This window comes from Vidua chalybeata, chromosome 3 (assembly GCF_026979565.1).
Source record: "Vidua chalybeata isolate OUT-0048 chromosome 3, bVidCha1 merged haplotype, whole genome shotgun sequence".
Taxonomy (NCBI): Eukaryota; Metazoa; Chordata; class Aves; order Passeriformes; family Viduidae; genus Vidua; species Vidua chalybeata.
In genome coordinates this window covers 15,089,212-15,106,162 of record NC_071532.1, presented here as the reverse complement: position 1 = coordinate 15,106,162, position 16,951 = coordinate 15,089,212, and the positions used below count along the sequence as shown (strand labels likewise).

Below are 16,951 nucleotides of genomic sequence, written 5' to 3'. Positions count from 1 at the left end.
TGCCACAAACAGTGTGACAGCCAGGTGAATCTCTACCCTTCTCTGTTACCAATTAGCACTGTCAGTCCAGAGCCCATGGAAGCTGAAGAACGTCCTCCAGTTTTTGCTTGCTCCTGACAAAGTTTGTCAGTCATAACACTACAAAAGCAACTTCTGCCATTTCCACTGCTAAGGGTGACAGTAGGATATTAATTTGTACCCTATCATAAGTGCTCCTAATACCATTGAGCAATGTTTAGTGAGTTGTGGATTCCTGTTGGTAACTGTCCTCTCCTGATCATCAATTGTCTGTGTAAGGGCCGGTGATGTGCTCCCTCAGTACCACCTGTAAATGGAAGAGGCAGAAACAGAAAAGCAGTCAGCTCTTCCAAGAAGTGTTTGCAAAACGCTGTCAGGCGTGTGGTGAGTCTTGGGGTGTCCTGTGCAAGGCCGGGAGTTGGACTTGATCCTTGTGGGTCCCTTTCCACAGGGTGGGATCCCACGGATGGCAGTGCTGGGCTTCTTGGTGCTCAGGACACGTAGTATGGAAATGATCTAGCCACAAACTCAGAAACTAGGCTGAGCTTTCAGTGGAATGATGTGAAGCAAGGGTTAGGTTGGGAGATACTCCTACTTCATCTACAATTCTTCCAAGCACTGTTTGTATGGGGAACAGTAACAGGAGCACTTAACAGTTCTGAGCTGTTATTCCAGTCATTTTTCTCTGATAAGCAGGAGAGAGCTGACACAATGCATGGACAATCCCCCAGGTTTGCACACCCTTAAAGCACAGACTTCTGCTGCACATGTGTGTCTGTTGGCAGTTTGTTCCTTACCTGGAAGAAAAGTGTGAAGGCACTGTCAAGTGTCCTCAGTATGCAGGGTTTTCCTTCAGTAACACCCTGTGACCAGCTGGGATGGGAGGTTTTCAGCTGGCCCAGCTTTCATGGTCTGTTGCTTTCTTGGTTTTTGCTCTCATTGTCCTCTTGAATGTGTTTTTTTTTCCTATGGTGTTTTTCACAGTGCTCGCTTCCCGTCCCCTCCCTTCTCAGGAAGCTGTTCACTGTAACTTTAGGTTTTTCTATTTACAAACTGTTGTTCTGCATCTGAGGAACCTGCTGTTCCTACCAGTCCTTCCTTCTACTGTTAAAAGCAGACACCCCCGCCTCACTCCCAGCTTCACACTCCTTACAAGGGAAATATCTCCACTTCCTGTGCAACATAAGAGCATCTGAGATAATATCAGTGGGTAATTATCCATCTTGTAAATACTTCTCAACCACCCAGCAGTCTTTTATCAATTTAGGCTCCTCTTGGAAAACAGGTCTGTTACACACAATTGCAAAGCAAACTTCAAGAAGAGAGCTAAAAGCACATTTGAAATAGGAATATGACACATTCCTAGTCAGTGTTGCACTAGCACTGATGTAAACTGTCCCATAATTATTCATGGTACATTTACATTTGAAGTCCTTGCTTAAAACTATTTGAATGGGAACATTGGCAGAAATGGTGCTGATAGACTTTTCATTGTGGTAAAATGCCTCTTTCTGTAACAGCCAGCATTCTGTATTTCTGTGATCTATGCTATGTAGTCACTCTTAAAATGAATCCTGACTATGAAATGGCATAGGGAACACAAGCTAAGGCTTGGCTAAGAATAATTTGTTATGTAATTAGTACAATGATAAGAATATATCAAAACCTCCACTCTATGAAGCGTGGTAGGCATAGGAATTTTTCTCATGTGTCCTTTCCAACCTACTGGTTTCAACTGCTTGTATCTTACAGATTTTTTCAGATTTTTCACTTGTTTGAAAGCAGGTATTTCTAGAAAGTCTGATGGGGAGAGAAAAGTTTCTTTGATCAGACTGCTTTTACAATGGTGACAGCGCCTCAGAAAATAAAACGGATTGCTCAAAGACATTCTGATTTTGGAGAGTCCTTGATAAAGGAGCAAAAAAAAAAGGATTTGGCAAGTCAAACTGTAATTTTAAGTGGTAACAGGCTTCAGAATAGAAGGATGTAGAATCCTTTGATCAGAATTGCTTTTAGTGGGAAATCCTTTCTTCTGTCATTGCTCCCTTCTAGGTAAATGACAATGTTCTCGGTGGAAGCAGTTAAAAAGGCACACTTCAAAATACTACATATGACACATATATAATTCTTTCGCAGTTACTGAATAGTAACTTCTGCATATTGGAGATCTAAAATAGTAATCTTGAAAGGCATATTGTCAAGTAAACTAGGTATTCAATTTTATTATCTACTCAATTTTACTGCCGTTTGGAGCATATACTCAGCTACCTGGGGTAGTGAACACTAAAAAAATAATTAAAAAAAATATAATGGCTTTCAGCTGCTTAGCAGTGGCCTGTCATATATCTAAAGTTGCCACTTTCTAGTACTTCTTCAAGCTTTACCCTAAATGTATTTGTATTTCAAAATTAAATACAATTTATCTTGAAGCTTTCAGAACTGTTATCTCCTGTGGAAAAACAGTACCACTTTCTAGATTAAATTGGGATAGCAAGCATCTGTCAAATCTCTTCACAGAATTTTCATTGGTTTGTAGTGAAGAGTTTAAAACAAGTAAATGTTTTTAAAATTCAGGCTTTATCATTCCTTTTGTAACTGAAAACTAGATAATACAGGTATTAACTTGCTACTTATTCCTGTTACAGAGTATCTTCTATTCAGAAGATCTCAATGGATTGAAACCAATTTAACAAGTAAAGGAAAATGGTTGTGTTTATCTTGTTGACTTGTCATACCTTCACAAGAATCACTAAGATTTAATTCTTAGAGTGGTGAGTTCACTGCTGCTAGTCACATTACAATTTATTTCTTAGAAGAGGCTGCCCAGAAAAGCTGCCGTAGTAAATCTTCTAACACCATCACTGTGTGAACATGGCTTTTTCATTCTTTTGAATTAAATCTCTAGCCTAGATGGGAAAATAATAGCAGATGATACCACATACCAGTGACACCAGTGGCTGAGTAGACAGCACACTGCTGGCAGGGACAGCTTCCCTTAGCACTGGAACTGATGCTTTGAGATTCCAGGTTAATGCAAGAGCTGTGCAGAAAGCCAGAGTGTTTCAAGTTTTGTGCAGCTGCTTGACAAGTGTTAATGTGAGATAAGAAATCTGATTGTATTCTGAATTCAGGTACAAAAATCTAAGAAAATTGCTTTGTCTGGTGAGGATTAGGAGTGAAACTGCTTCTTTTTCTTTGGTCTTGCACAAATTTTCAACGTAGACACTGAGGACTCATTCCAGACAGTCAAAACACTGTTGTTAAAATCCTTTCAGTATCTTTTTAGTGTCACTGTTTGATGGAGACTGTGTTCACCACAATACAGTAGAATTAGTAATCTCCTTTCAAATTTTGGTACATTTTCCAAAAGACAGCTTTTAGGCCTGATTTGGGGTTTGAAGGTTTCTTTCAATTTTTGTTCCCCACTCTTACTGCTCTTAGACTGTACTAATTCAATGTTTCTGTTTTAAGATACTAAGATGTATGTAAAATAGTGAGAACCTTCCTACAAAGACTGACAGCAAGATCTCAGTCCCTGCAAGTTTTTAGAGAATTCAACTAAGGGTAGCAGTACAGAGAGCTGAATTAGAGAACTCTTATACGCCATGTCCAAATTAATTCTGTGTTTCAACTGAATCAAGTCATAGGAGATCAATGAGAAATGCTGAACAGCACACCTCATTAATGTACCTATGTGAGACATGGATGCTGTCTGTAGGGTGATCTGTTCAGCTGCTGGATGTCACTGTTTGTTTTAACTAAATCTATTTCCAGGTGTTCTGAAGCAAGTTCTCTCTACTTAATAAATAATTTTTAATTGTTCTGCATTTGTTTGCTTTCTGTTTAGGCATGTTGCACTGGAGGGTGCTATATAAAACCCAATTAAGTTATATAAATTCTCAGCCATGTGATTCTTGTAATGAATTGTTCCCCTTTATGTCATGCATTCAGAGGACATAGCCTCATGGAATTATTCAGACTTTCATCCAGTAGTGCAGTTTCAGTACTTTATTTTGAAAGTCTGTTAACAGCTAGTTTAAAACAAGAGAACAATTAAATGTAAAGTGTTCTTTATTAAATAAACTCAAAGGATAAAGCAAATTGTGCAGTTAAGAAAGACAACAACGTGGCTAAAGGATTTTTACAGCAGAAAACAAATTGCGGCAAATGAGCATATCAGTCTAGCAGCCAAACTGTCCTCATTTTTATGGAGTTAATTTCGGTCCTCAAATTGTGACTTGTTTTTTAAAAGATATGCTGCTAGAAATTCAATGGGATTGGGTGGTCTGCAAAGAAAAAAAAGTAAATCAAAAGCAATTATTTTTTTATTATATGAAATTAGGTAGCTGAAGGACCAATCACCTTCCCTTAAAAGCAACACAGCTCCTCCCAAACACTTCTAAGCACTGATTTAGGGATGACCAACTACCTAGAGTGACTCTGTAAATTTTCAGTTTATGTCTAATGAGAAAGTTTTTAAAAAGAGGTCTCAGTCACTGTGGGTTCAATGTGACTAAATTGCTAGAATAGTTACATACCTAAAACCACAGCCTGTAAGCATAAATACTGTACATACATCATTTGATATGACATGCATTTGCCTCTTTCTTTAACTCATGCTATTTAAAGTAAAACTCAATTTCTGCTGTTTTTCTTTTTTTTTTTTTTGAGTGGTTATTGTGTAGCTTCGTGTATTAAGAGTTTTTTCATGGTTCCTGGCAACTGAAACACAACAAATCTTCAAGTTTGAGAAGTGCTGTAACTTGCAAGTAGTCAATAATAAACACTTTTGATCATTGACCTTAGTCTGTAGTTTTTTTAAAAAGAACTCCTCCAGCTATAACATGTGAATCCTGCTAATCTGGATTCTGTCCACAGAATAAATGACATACTTATTATTCCATAGTAGGTCAAACCAAAGGTCTGGCAGCAAGCAAATATGCCTATAAAGAGCACAAAAACAACAACAACAAAAATATGCAGAGATACTTCTCAGGACCATCCTTTTGGCTTCCAAGCATGTACCAATTCCTGAGCTAGCACCCTTAGTAGTCCTGGGTGGATTCCTCTACAGCTTTGACCAGTTGCTTCTTGAGCACAAATAAAATGTTAATGTCCTCAACTGAAAGCAAAAAAATAGCTTAATTATGTGACCTGTGAAGGATCAGCCCTTTTGTTCATTATGAAATTGCTACCTGCTTCATTTAATTTGATTACTGTATCAGAAGAGATAATAAACAGTCCATCCCAATTCATCGTCTCGGTGCTGTTGTGATTTAACAGGCTCTCATATGTTTGTTCACAGAAGCCTCTTTTCTAGACTTCATCTATTCAGTCACTCCATATACAGGTAGCATTCCATACTTAAGACTACCTTGTCACTCTCACTTTTTCACATTCTACCAGAATACAGGGGAATTACACATAATTTTAAAAATACAAGAGCGTCACAAATTTAAATAGTGACATTATGCTTATTTTTTACCACTTTCATTTTAAGTTGGCTTTCCCCCTTCAACTTCTAAGTCCTACCATTTAGAATTCATTTTTGATTAAAGCAGTGCATTGACATATACATGTAACAGTTTAAGGACATTTTTCCACAAGGGTAATTTTCAGCTCAGAATCTATCATTTTGTCAGTAGTGTTTTTCACTACCTTCCGAGGTCCACAAATTTATGTTTATTTGGATTCAATGTCACTTTCTGTCAGTTTAAATTTTTCATGGCAGTCGTCACAGTTTTATGAAGTTCCTGTGCAATTATTTACAATTGATCAACTTAAAAAACAAACAGAAACTGAAACATAAAACTCCCTAATCTATTTTGTAAAGCTCAGTCTCATTAACAACTTTTGTCAGCCACTTCTTCAAATTCTTATAAGTCATCTTTTCCATTATTCTAGTGTTGAGCTTGTTTCACCATAAAAATTCAACATTTACTTCTACCCCTATCTCACATCTTCCCATCAGTTCCTCATCCATATAAAGGTGTTTCCTTTAATCCCAACAGCAACTAACTCTCTTTAAAAGCTGTTAGTGAATAACTGTGTGAAAAACTTTTTGGGAATTTAAACAGACAGACTACATAATCTGCATTCCTCTTTATGTATACTTGCTGACTCCTTCAATAAACTCCAAGGCACTTAAAAGACCTGACAAAAATTGTGTTGACCTCTTCCCAGATATGTCATTTATCCATATGCTCACTATCCTGGATGGTAATTTCTACCGAATTCCAGGCATGATCATTAGATGTACTGAGCTGTTCCCTGAACATTTCTATATTCCTTTGAAAAAGAACTTAGCATCCACTAGTTATTTTCCTGTTCAATTTTAAACAGTAGATTATACAGCAGAGCTGATAGTTCAGCTTTCTCACTCCTGAGGGTTTATTATGCTCAGCTGAACAGACAGTTTGCCCCTGGCAGGTTCATACTATTCATATTTTACCTGTTCCCCAACTCCTCCTATCAATGATCCAATTTCACTCTGTGATGGGCCCCCGTAAAGAAGATGGAAAAAAGGCAAGGCAAGACAAGGCAAGGCAAGGGGATGGGATGGGAAAGAGAAAGGGAAGGGAAGGAAAATGTTTGCCTGTCACACAGGTATTCAGAGTGTAAGGGTGGGGTATTAACATTGGGGTGTGTTTTACATTGAGTCTGCAGCAGAATCCCCACAGATGTCAGCTGAAGATCTCCACATCCCTCAGGTGTGCACATGGGTGGACCTTCCTATGTGCCTAATTTTGCTTAATTAGCTGTCTGTACATTGCAGCTTAAATTCCCAACTCCTTTTGAAGTTCATACACCGTTGATGGTTTTTCAGACTATAGGTGCCATGATGCAATTATGGTCATCTATACCAGTTTTTGATTGTATTATTTCAATTTGAGAGATGGTTACACGCAGTATGATTTGCCACTAGTGAGGACACACCAAAAGGCTAGAAATTAGTTTTGTTAAGAGTAACACCTGTTTGCTTGTTATTGAAGGATACCTTTCTACACTGAGTGGTAAAGATAGCTGGGGCACCTCAACAGCATAATCTTTACTCGGAGGATAAACCATTAGTCTTCTTCTTACTCTGTTGACAGTGCAGTCTCAGCCACACCCTTGAGAAAGTATTTTAATCCCTCACAAAAGATGCATGTCATGCCTGATTTGTCATTCCTTCTCTTAAATGTCAAGCAGAACTGTTTATAATTCCACACTACAAAAATCTTCAGAACTAGAATGTCCTCTTGCCTTGCTTCTCTAAGGTGAATTACGTGATAAAATTAATAACAAAACCCCTCCCATTTTTTCCCTCTAAAACTTCTGCAGTAGTGTACCTCATTGGGAGATCGTGAATTCAACAAAGAACTCCTGTCGTGCCATGTGTGCCTACGGGAGGAACCCATCCTGCATGGTCAATCACAGTAATGCATGGGTTCATAAACCTGTTATAATGAGGACCTTACAAAGAGCAAAACCATATTCGGTGTGCGAGGCCTGAAAGGTGCTGCACTGCCCAAGTTTGAGATCTGCATTTTCCTAGGAACAGAAGGATCACAGAAGCATCTTACCTCTCTTTTGCAAGAACAGCAAGTCCCTGTAGCAAGATAGGTACAACTGTCTGATCCAAGTAGGCACGTGTGGGTAACGACTGAAGATCCACCTTCTGCTTTGATGTTTTCTCAGCATTTAGTTTCTCATTTTCTACTATCCTCTGTAGTAAAAAAAAAAAAAAAAAGTGAATGAACATTGGTAATAGCAGCCACATCTACTATGACGGTTGTGTGCAAAGTACCCATCTCTGCAATTTGACAGCAATAATTTCTTTACAACTTTTAAGAGTATTTAAGTGCATATTTCTCCTTGCACAAAAACCTAATCCAGAGGAACCTTCTGTTAAATTCCTATGTTTTGGGGAAACACTGTTTAGAAGTTGTAAGTTTTCTACAAGAGAAGACATCCAATCCCAGTAATTTTTATTTCAGCTTTTGCATTCACTGATTTGAACTCTACACCACTAAGACAGGAATGACTACCAAGGAGAGTCTCAGATGGTTCCTGTACACATGTGCTTCTAGTACAAAATGGTAGAAGCACAAGGAATTCAGGTGAAGCCTGACAAAAGGGACTCTGCTAAAGTCAAGTACTTTGTAAGTGTGCTCTACTCAAGTACAGATGGACACTGCAAAGAAAACATATGCAAAATGCTTCCAGGTACTTTTTGATCAAAAAGTGCTGAATCACCTTACACCATTAACTGTAGTTGAAAAGTGATACCCTCCCACTGCCAGTAACCCAAATGTATTCAGTGCAACGTACATGAATCTACTGGCACGGGACCAATGTGTTAGGATTCTGTAGGAACCATGGAAGCTGAGGCATAGAGACAAGCAGTTATCAGAGAGATGAGTCCCAAAAGATGTTTTAAAATAGCTTCTGCAAAAGCTTAGCACAGAGTAGGAACTTATAATAAAAGGAGACTGAAGGCTTTTCTTTAATAAGAAGAGTAAATAAATGCCATAGAGTTAGGAAGTGATTCTCCCAGTCTACTCAGCATACGCTGAGCCTAGTGTGGATGTTTTTTTTGTGCGATAATATATATATCTCTCACAGATAGCAACAGAACAGATAATAATCATAAGATACTTCAAAAAAAATCCTGACATATTAAAAGGCTCATTATTTACTTCAGTATCATTTAGAACAATGGGAGTAGCAAAACAGAAAATATATTTACGGCCATTTCCCCCAGGGACAGGTATTGCTTAGCTCCATTGAGAATATTACATTTTTTGAAGTTAGACTCAGGAGTCAACTTTTTTCCCCTAATCACAAATGTGACTTCCACTGCAACAAAATCTTTGTTACCTCTACATTTTCAGTGAGGCCGTATTCAGAATGAGGATTTTCCGGAACCTGTAAAATAACACATGGTTAGCAAATCTAAAATTCTCCTTTTACACATGCAACATAATGCACATAAAACATTTCTTGTAATACCTGTGGCTGTCCCTCCATAATCTGTTCTCCCTCCATGATTCGAAAAGTGAAATTTGACGGACGTCCAAGAAGATCTTGGAAAGCAATAAAAAACCTGGTCAGTCGGCTGAGATGAAGCCCATGTGAACTAAGTGATATTGCATCACTTGGTTACTAATGGTTTCCAAGGCACAATTACTAGAAAGCAGAGGGAGTTGCTCCGTGCTCCCCCCCGCGCCAAACTTGAACTGGTTTCTCCCGCACGCAGAACCGAGAAGCGCCTTTAAGTTTTGCGTTACGTCCGCTGAAGAGAGCAGTACTGGGATGAGAAAACACAGCACTCATCCCCCCCCCGGGAAGCCGGAGACATCCCTTTCCCTCCCTCCTTCCCTCCCTCCCTTCGTCCGTCCCTCCCGTGCCCGCCACAGCGCCCAGAGAGCCCCCGCGGGCAGGGCCGGGCTGGGGCCGCGCCGCAACCGCGGGCCACGTGCGGGCACCGCCCCCGGCCGTGCCCCGGGCACCCCGCGGGGGAGAGGCAGCCCCGCCGCAGGGCTCTCACCGCCGGTCGGTCCGGGATGGGCGGGACACCGGGATCGGCGGGACAGCGGGATCGGCGGGACAGCGGGAGCCGCTCCGCAACAACCGCGGCTGCTGTCGCGAATTGTTTTGACGTCAGTGAAGCGGTCGCGCGACCGGCCCCCGGCGCACTGCGCCTGCGCGGGCCCCAGCCAGCGCCGGCCGCGGGGAGGGCGGAGCGGAGCGCGGGCCGGGAGCGGGCTCGCTGTGTGCTCGGCTCCGGGCGTCCTGTCGGCAATGAAACCCGCGGGATGTGTTCGCTTCCAAATCAGCCTGGGGTTTTGCGGTACAGAAATGTGCTCGTAATCAATGCGGCTTGGTTTCTGAGGAGGTCACTGTGGTGTTCACGAAAAATAACATTGCTGAAGCTAATTTGGGTCTGAAAGGGGTTTTGTTAGTGAAATAACCTACCAGAGCTGCGTAGAGTGTGGTTTGCGCAAGGGTGAGTGCTGGCCGTGAATTTCCCCTCTGTTAACAAAATCGCAGCTGCTCAGCTTTCAGCAGGGATCAGCTCCAGTCATCCTGTCCTGACTTGAAGCTGTGAGGAAATGGAAGAGTCTGCTGCTTCTGTAGCTGTTGTGCTGTGACAAACTGTACCGGTGTTTGAGCATCTGTACCTGATTGCTTTGTTTTCTTTTCATCAGGAATTAAATTTGAGGAGGAACTTCTTGACGCTGAAGGTGGCAGAGCACTGGAGCACAGGCTGCCCAGGGAGGTCATGAAGTCTCCTTCTCTAGAGGAGACTACCTGATGCAAAACCTGCCTGAACGCATTCCTGTGTCACCTGCTTTTGATAACCCTGCCTTGGCCAGGGGGCTGGGCTAGATGATCTCCAGAGGTTCCTTCCAACCCTAATGATTATGTGAATGCTTTGTCTGGTAATGTGATTTGTGCTAGAGAATTAAAATACCTTAAGAATACTTTTGGGTTCAAACTGTCAAAGTTGGTTCATTTCTGTAGGTTTGAGGTTTTGGGATGTTCTGGTTTGATTGGGTTTTTTTTTGTTTGAGGTTTTTTTTCAGAAAATAAACTTTGTTTTGTTGTTTTACAAAAATAGATCTACTTCTTTTTCTGTCTTCTTGCTGCAGTGATGATGATGCATATGAATGATCTAGTTGATGCTCCTAAAAGATTAGTGAAATGGAGAAATAACAGAAAATGCTATGTTTTCAATAGATTCTGCTCTGATATAATCATCTAGTAGTGGTAATAATGAAGTGTGTGTACATAAATGAATTTGAAATAATGTTTGCAGAACTGACAATGTTACCAGTGTGATAAGCAGGCTTAAAATCTAGTGCAGTCAGTCACAGATTTGATACTCAACAACTTGGAATTAGAGCAGAACTGTGTCCTGTGTTTATATCTATTTTAGTACGTAGTGCTGGCAAACTTACCTGATGCCGAAGAGGTGAGGTGAAAACACTGAGATTTCTTTACTAAAACTTAGAAAAGGAGTACAAACAAATTCTTAATGTGAAGACGTATAAGCTTTCCAGTCAGTTTTGAGCCTCTCTGATTTTTTTATCGTGTTCTAGTCATGACATTTTAGAGAATTGCATTTAGAAATCATGTTGGGAAAGAAAAAAGGTTTTCCAAATTACCTTTTTGTGCAATGGTAAATAGTGGTGTCAGGGTAGTTGCACCTTTCTAATTCCTATGACTGTAATGCTGGTCTGCTCAGATTACCAAATCTTTTGCTAAGATGCCAGATTGTATCTCCTGTATTTCACAAGTCGTCAATCTTTAGAGTAGAGTGAAACTTGCCCACTCCAGAGAAGGAGACTTCACTTCTTCCACCCCTTGCTGGTGTTCATCAGAATTCTTGCTGAGCCAGGATATCTCAGTAACCAACAGAAAGCCACCCACTGCTCTGATGTGGTTTAAGGGTTTGTGTTTTTCTGTTGGGTTTTTTGTTTTTTTTTTTTTTTTTCAAAGTAGCATTAATCTTTACCAGATTATTAATTTGAATGTTTCACTGACAAGTCCAATTACTGCTAGTGTGATCTTAATAGAAGAGGGTAGGGAAATTCAACTTGCAGAGCTCTAAAATATTTAATAGCCACAATAGTGAACTAGTTCTGTAGGTTTTCCCTAAAAGCATTAAGAATTTCTCATAATTTTGCACTGATTTCTGCTTTTGAAACTGTGTTTTGGCTTAACATGTTATTACACCCCTAAAAAGTGCACTCTTCTATTGTCATGATAGAGTCACGTGATTCACAAAGGTGTTGTTTTAAAAAGTAAAAACAACTGAATAAACTGACTAGTCAGGATTGATTGAGATACATTGTCTTCTATTGTCATTCAATCTGTCTTTGTTAATAAACTTATTCCTTCTCTGGCTTTTCTGTTTTGCTCAGGAATAGGATGATACTTTAGATAGTAGTGGGATAGTAAAGACAATAGATCGATAATCTGTTGTTACAGGCTTTTTCACATTTTTGAATGCTGCTTAGTGTTAACACTGCTTGAAGCTTCTGGAATTTCTTTGGTATTACAAAATCTGTTAAACCTTTATATCAGTAAATAAGAGATTTTTTAAAGGACAGTTACATATACTAAAAAAAAAATCTCCACTCGTGAGTGAGTGGAACATACTTGATAGTATTTTCATAATACAAGTACATAATCCTTCTTACAAAACACAAAAGAAAAATACATTGTGTACATTGGTGCATTTTTTTCAACACTGATAGGTTCACCGTCTGTCTAATAATGGTCTAGGTCATGAATAGTTGTTATATGTTTGTATGTTACTTTATATGTGATAAAATTCTGTATTTTATACAGTAAGAAAACTGTATACTGTGTGCTGTTCTGTCATTAAAAGAAAACCACTCCACTCTGTCATTTAAGAAAATAAATACACGTTACCAGGGGAATCTGGAGGTAACTTTATGAGGCATAAACAAACAAGAAAAAAAAAACCCAGTAGTTTTATAGTAATTTTGGAAAAATGAATAAAATATTGCAGACAGTAGTGATTTTAGTTTGGCATATACTTTTAAATAACATGCGCCACCAACTGCCATTTCTTGCTATAAGCTGGAGGGGACTTGATTGTGCACTGAATTATCTGTCTACAGTTTTGGGACTGTCTCAGCTCCTTTGTGGAGTTCAGGGCTGCAGCAGAGAGATGATCTGTCATAATCTAATATCATTCAGTATTTTATTTGTAGAACAGAGTGTGTGTGACAAAGCAAAACAACGGCGAGAAAGATTAGTCAACAGACAATGCGCCCACAAAGGTGGGAAGGTTGAAGCAGAGAGGGACTAGACTAAAGGTACCAAAGCATTTTAAGGTTTGAAATAATCAAAGGAATAGTGAGGTGGAGGATCTATCTCTTTGGTGAAACACAAATAAATATTATAGCTGGGCAAATAATTGACAAGGGCTTGGACAACTGCGTGTTCACTTTTGTAAGTAGAGTGGAGTAAAGATTTTTTTTTTTCCTTCCAGAGCGATGTATCTATAATGTATAGTGAATTCCATTAACTCCCTGCATGAGAGCAGACAACCTGTCATTCCCATTACAGAGCTGTGGAGCAGACAAAGGACCGGAGCACACTCCCGGTGGCAGCTCCACGGCGGCGGGAGCAGGGACACTGTCGAGGACTGGCTGTTCCACGCCTCTCCGTGCGAGGGAATTCCCCGGGCTCTGCCTGTGTGCCGCTAGCAGTGACTCCAGCCGGGAGCGGCGCCAGGAACCTGCGCCGCATTGTGCCTGCGGGGCGGCTCACAACCAGTCAGAATAACTAATCCTATTAAATTATTCATCGCCCGTCCACTCGGTGCGTCTCATGGGCCGACACTGAACGGCCTCGGCCAGGGCTGGAGCGGGCTGGTGCTTTCACTCGCGAGCCGCGCCCCTGCAGCTCCCCGAGAGGAGGCTGCAGCCAGGTGGCAGGCGGCCTCTTCTCCCGGGCAACCAGCGAAAGGACAAGGGGACATTTCCTCAGGCTGTGCCAGCGGTGGTCCAGGTTGGACACTAAGAGGAATTTCTTCACAGAAAGGGTTGTTTAACAAGGGAATAACCCGAGGAGGTGCAGTCACCGTCCCTAATCACGTTCAAGACCCGTCCGGACGCGGTACTTAGTGCTATGGTCCAGTTTTACATCGGTCAAAGGCTAGACTCGACGATCTCACAGATCTTTTCCGACTGCATTGATTCTGCGCTTCTCTGCTTCCCAGGCCCACCGCTGAGCGCCTCCGAGCGCCCGGCCCTCGGGCCGTGGGAGCGGGGCGGGCCGGGCGCTGTAGGCGCCATGCCCTCGCCTCCCGCGGTGGCAGGGGCGGTGCCACCTCTCCCCGCCCCCGGCCGGGGCCGCCCGCGTCCCGCCCTCCGTCCCTCCCCCTGGGCCGGCCGAAAGGGGCGTCGCCGCCGCCGCCATCGCCATGGCCGGTTGTTGTCAGTCCCTGGCAGCGGGTTATGGCGACGGCGGTGAATGAATTCTCCGGGCGGCCGAGGGAAGAAGAAGGGCTCAGCCGGCTCCAGTTCCGCGCCTCCGACCGCCGGCGTCTCTCCCTCCTCGCCGCCCGGGCCGGCGCCCCCGGTGCCGCCGGCGGGGGCGGCGGCGGCGGCGTCCCCGCACAAGCGGAACCTGTACTACTTCTCGTACCCGCTCTTCGCCGCCTTCGCCCTGCTCCGCTTCGTCGCCTTCCAGCTCGGGCTGCTCTTCGCCTGGCTCTGCGAGCGCCTCTCCCGCGGCGCCCTCATGGCCGCCAAGGGCAGCAGGGCCGGGGCCGGCGACGCGCCCGAGCCCGGCGGGGCGCCCGAGACGGTGCGGGCGTGCCACAAGCGGGCCTTCGAGTGCATCTCCATGGCTCTGCGCATCGACGAGGACGAGACAGGTAGGCAGGGAGCGCCCGCGGCCGCCCCGGGGTGCGGGGGGAGGCCGGGAAGGCCCTGTGCCGTGGAACCGCTTTCAGCTAAGAGCACACAAAACCCGCTCTCGAGAGAAAAGCGGGGGGCTGCGGACGGTGTGTGCGGGGGTTGAGCCGTGCCGTGCCCGCATGCGGTGGCGGTGCTTTGGTCCCCGGCCGGGTCCGTCCCTGCCGCAGCCCGCAGGTACGGGTGGGATCACAAAGCTGCGGCTCGGGCTCGTTCCCCTTGCAATACAAGTGCTTGTATATCTCCCCAAAAACTTAATTTTTGCCGCGGGGGTCTGGGTGAGGCGGTTAAAAATTGCGAGCGGGTGTGTGACTCTTAACTAGCCTCCACCAAGCCAGCCGGACAACAAAAGCACCAAGGACAATAATAAGGATGCTCCTGTAATGCACTGCCTGACAAATGGTGTGAGTGCTCAAGCGAGACTGCAGGTTACTTGGCCTTCAGCATGTCCATTTGGAGTGGTGTGACTTTTAAGGAAATAAATACTTACTTTAAGTATTTTGGCAGTTTCTTAAAACATGTTTTTATTAAATTTGCCATGCATATTCTTAAAAAACCTAAAAACCTACTGCTATGTGATGAGAAGACCTTAAGGAGAATGTTTAGGGTCCAATGAAATAAAACAGAGGAGTGAGGATTTTTTTTTTTTTTTTGGTAGAGCATTAAAAAAACCCCAATCAAACAAAACACTTGATACTGAATTAAATTTAATAATTTATTTTAAATGCAGCAGCATGATTCTGTCAGCATGCAAAAGGTAGGCCTTGGGGGCATGCAGTGCTGGTGTTTAAAATTCTCTGGAAAAGTCAGAATGCTTTATTCTAAACTTTCAGTTGAGTTTTAATGAAACTGCTGTCCTAGAGAAGGAGATTAAAAATACAGGAGTAGGCCTTCAATAGAAGCTGCACACTGAGAGCACCATAAAAGCATGGGATGTGTCCTCCTTTGCCTTGACAGCTTGGGAGTGGCAGTGGTGTGTGCTCTGGGAGAGAAAAAAAAACGTGCAGCAGTGTTAGTTCAGCACAGACGTACAGCAAGAGAGCACTGAGGGTCATTGGAGCAAAGCATGAAAGAAGGTGAGCTAACTGAAAGCTTCAGTGGTGTTGATGATTGTTCTGTGAGGAGTAGCAAAGTCTTACCTTATCAGGCACCTGTTCCGCTGCTGTGACCTTTAACTGTTGGTGGTTTGGTGGGTAAGCCCTTAAATACGAATTTTAATAATGGACTTGTTCTGTAGGTATCTTTAGGGTGATTCATGCATGAATTAACTGTACAGGCCGTGCATTTAGTAAGATGATCCTTGCTGCTAATATGAGCAGTTGCACAACTGTTACAGCCCTGCAACTCCCACTGAGAAAGAACTCCCTTAAATACATAGATTTGTTATTTGCTTATCTGATTTTACCAGAATACTTGTCTTTGAAATTTTTTGATCTGTAAACAAGCTTTTTATGTCTTCAGAGAGGAAACCATATGTAAGACATAGTATGTGAATGGTTGGAATTTCTGAATTGTCTAATAAATAGCCTATTAGTTATGTGGCACTTCTGCTGTTGTGGGAGCTATACTTCAGTAATTTTGATAGCACTTCTGGTAATTTTTTATGCTTCTGAATTAGTGGAGCAGTTATTCTTGTTTTGGCATTTTCACAATTAAGCTTAATATTTTTTCCTAAGAAGGCACATATGGTGTCTTGACCCCTGCAAGCAGTTAAGCATCCACAGAGCTGCTTGTTTACTCTTCTCAGTAGGACAGGGGAGAGCACAGGAGAAGCAAAAGTGAAGAGTAAAAAAAAAAAGGTGAGAAATCTTTCCAAGTGATGATTGCCTTGGAAGACAGCCCTCATTCAGTTATTCATCTACCCAGGTTTTTACTGATGGGCATTATATTGTATGATGCAGAATATTCTGTTGGCCAGTTTGGGTCAGTCATCCTGCTAGTGTTCTCTCCCAACTTCCTGTGCACCCTCAGCCTACTCACTGGGGATCTAGATGGGAAAAAGAAAACCTTGAGGTTGTGCTGTTCAGCAGCATCCAAAACATTTCTGTGTTATCAGCTGTTTTAGTCACAAATCCAAAACACAGTGCCATTGGGGCTGTTTAAGGAAAATGAACTCTGTTCTGCCAGAGCCAATATAGCAAATCAGCAGCTTCCAAGGAATGTGACATTTATTTTATTTTTAATGTCATAATCATTGAGAACTAGTCAACCATTCTGTGTGGCAGTGGAGCACAACCTTTGCAAACAGCTTGGTGTGGTATTGTGCTGTGAAAACTTCCTCCAGTTAAAAGCTGGAAGTGAAATTTTAATGATGACCTTGTAATGTTTGCAGCTGCCCCTAAGAATAACAAAGCCATTCAGGCTTTGTTAGCAGAGGTGGCTGGAATCATCTCAAATCAGGATTTTATTTAGCTTTAATCAGTATTAGATTTACGATTTATGCTGCAGTTGAAACTGTTTCTGTGGGTGGTGGAGAGAAGAAGCTTAAA

The 16,951-nt window shown here is 42.4% G+C and overlaps 2 protein-coding genes across 6 annotated transcripts in view; one reads left to right on the top strand and one right to left on the bottom strand.

Moving 5' to 3' along the window:
- Positions 1-4,071: 4,071 nt before the first annotated feature.
- On the bottom strand, positions 4,072-9,681 carry DPY30 (dpy-30 histone methyltransferase complex regulatory subunit). Of its 2 annotated transcripts, none has more exons than XM_053937179.1 (5): positions 9,551-9,681; positions 9,013-9,086; positions 8,881-8,928; positions 7,584-7,726; positions 4,072-4,304 (listed from the first exon to the last, which is right to left on the bottom strand). In XM_053937179.1, exons 2-5 carry the CDS (start codon positions 9,046-9,048, stop codon positions 4,232-4,234), a joined length of 300 nt encoding a protein of 99 aa, XP_053793154.1. In that variant the 5' UTR covers positions 9,049-9,086; positions 9,551-9,681; the 3' UTR covers positions 4,072-4,231. The 2 variants fall into 2 exon arrangements, with proteins under 2 accessions (XP_053793154.1, XP_053793152.1); XM_053937177.1 differs by lacking the exon at positions 9,551-9,681 and adding an exon at positions 9,191-9,323.
- Positions 9,682-13,917: 4,236 nt separating this feature from the next.
- SPAST (spastin) overlaps positions 13,918-16,951 on the top strand; it is a 38,823-nt gene continuing 35,789 nt past the window's right edge. For all 4 annotated transcript variants that reach the window (XM_053938171.1, XM_053938169.1, XM_053938170.1 and 1 more), the window contains exon 1: positions 13,918-14,422. In XM_053938171.1, the coding sequence (XP_053794146.1) occupies positions 14,017-14,422 (406 nt within the window). In that variant the 5' untranslated portion in view covers positions 13,918-14,016. The remainder of the gene's footprint in view (positions 14,423-16,951) is intronic.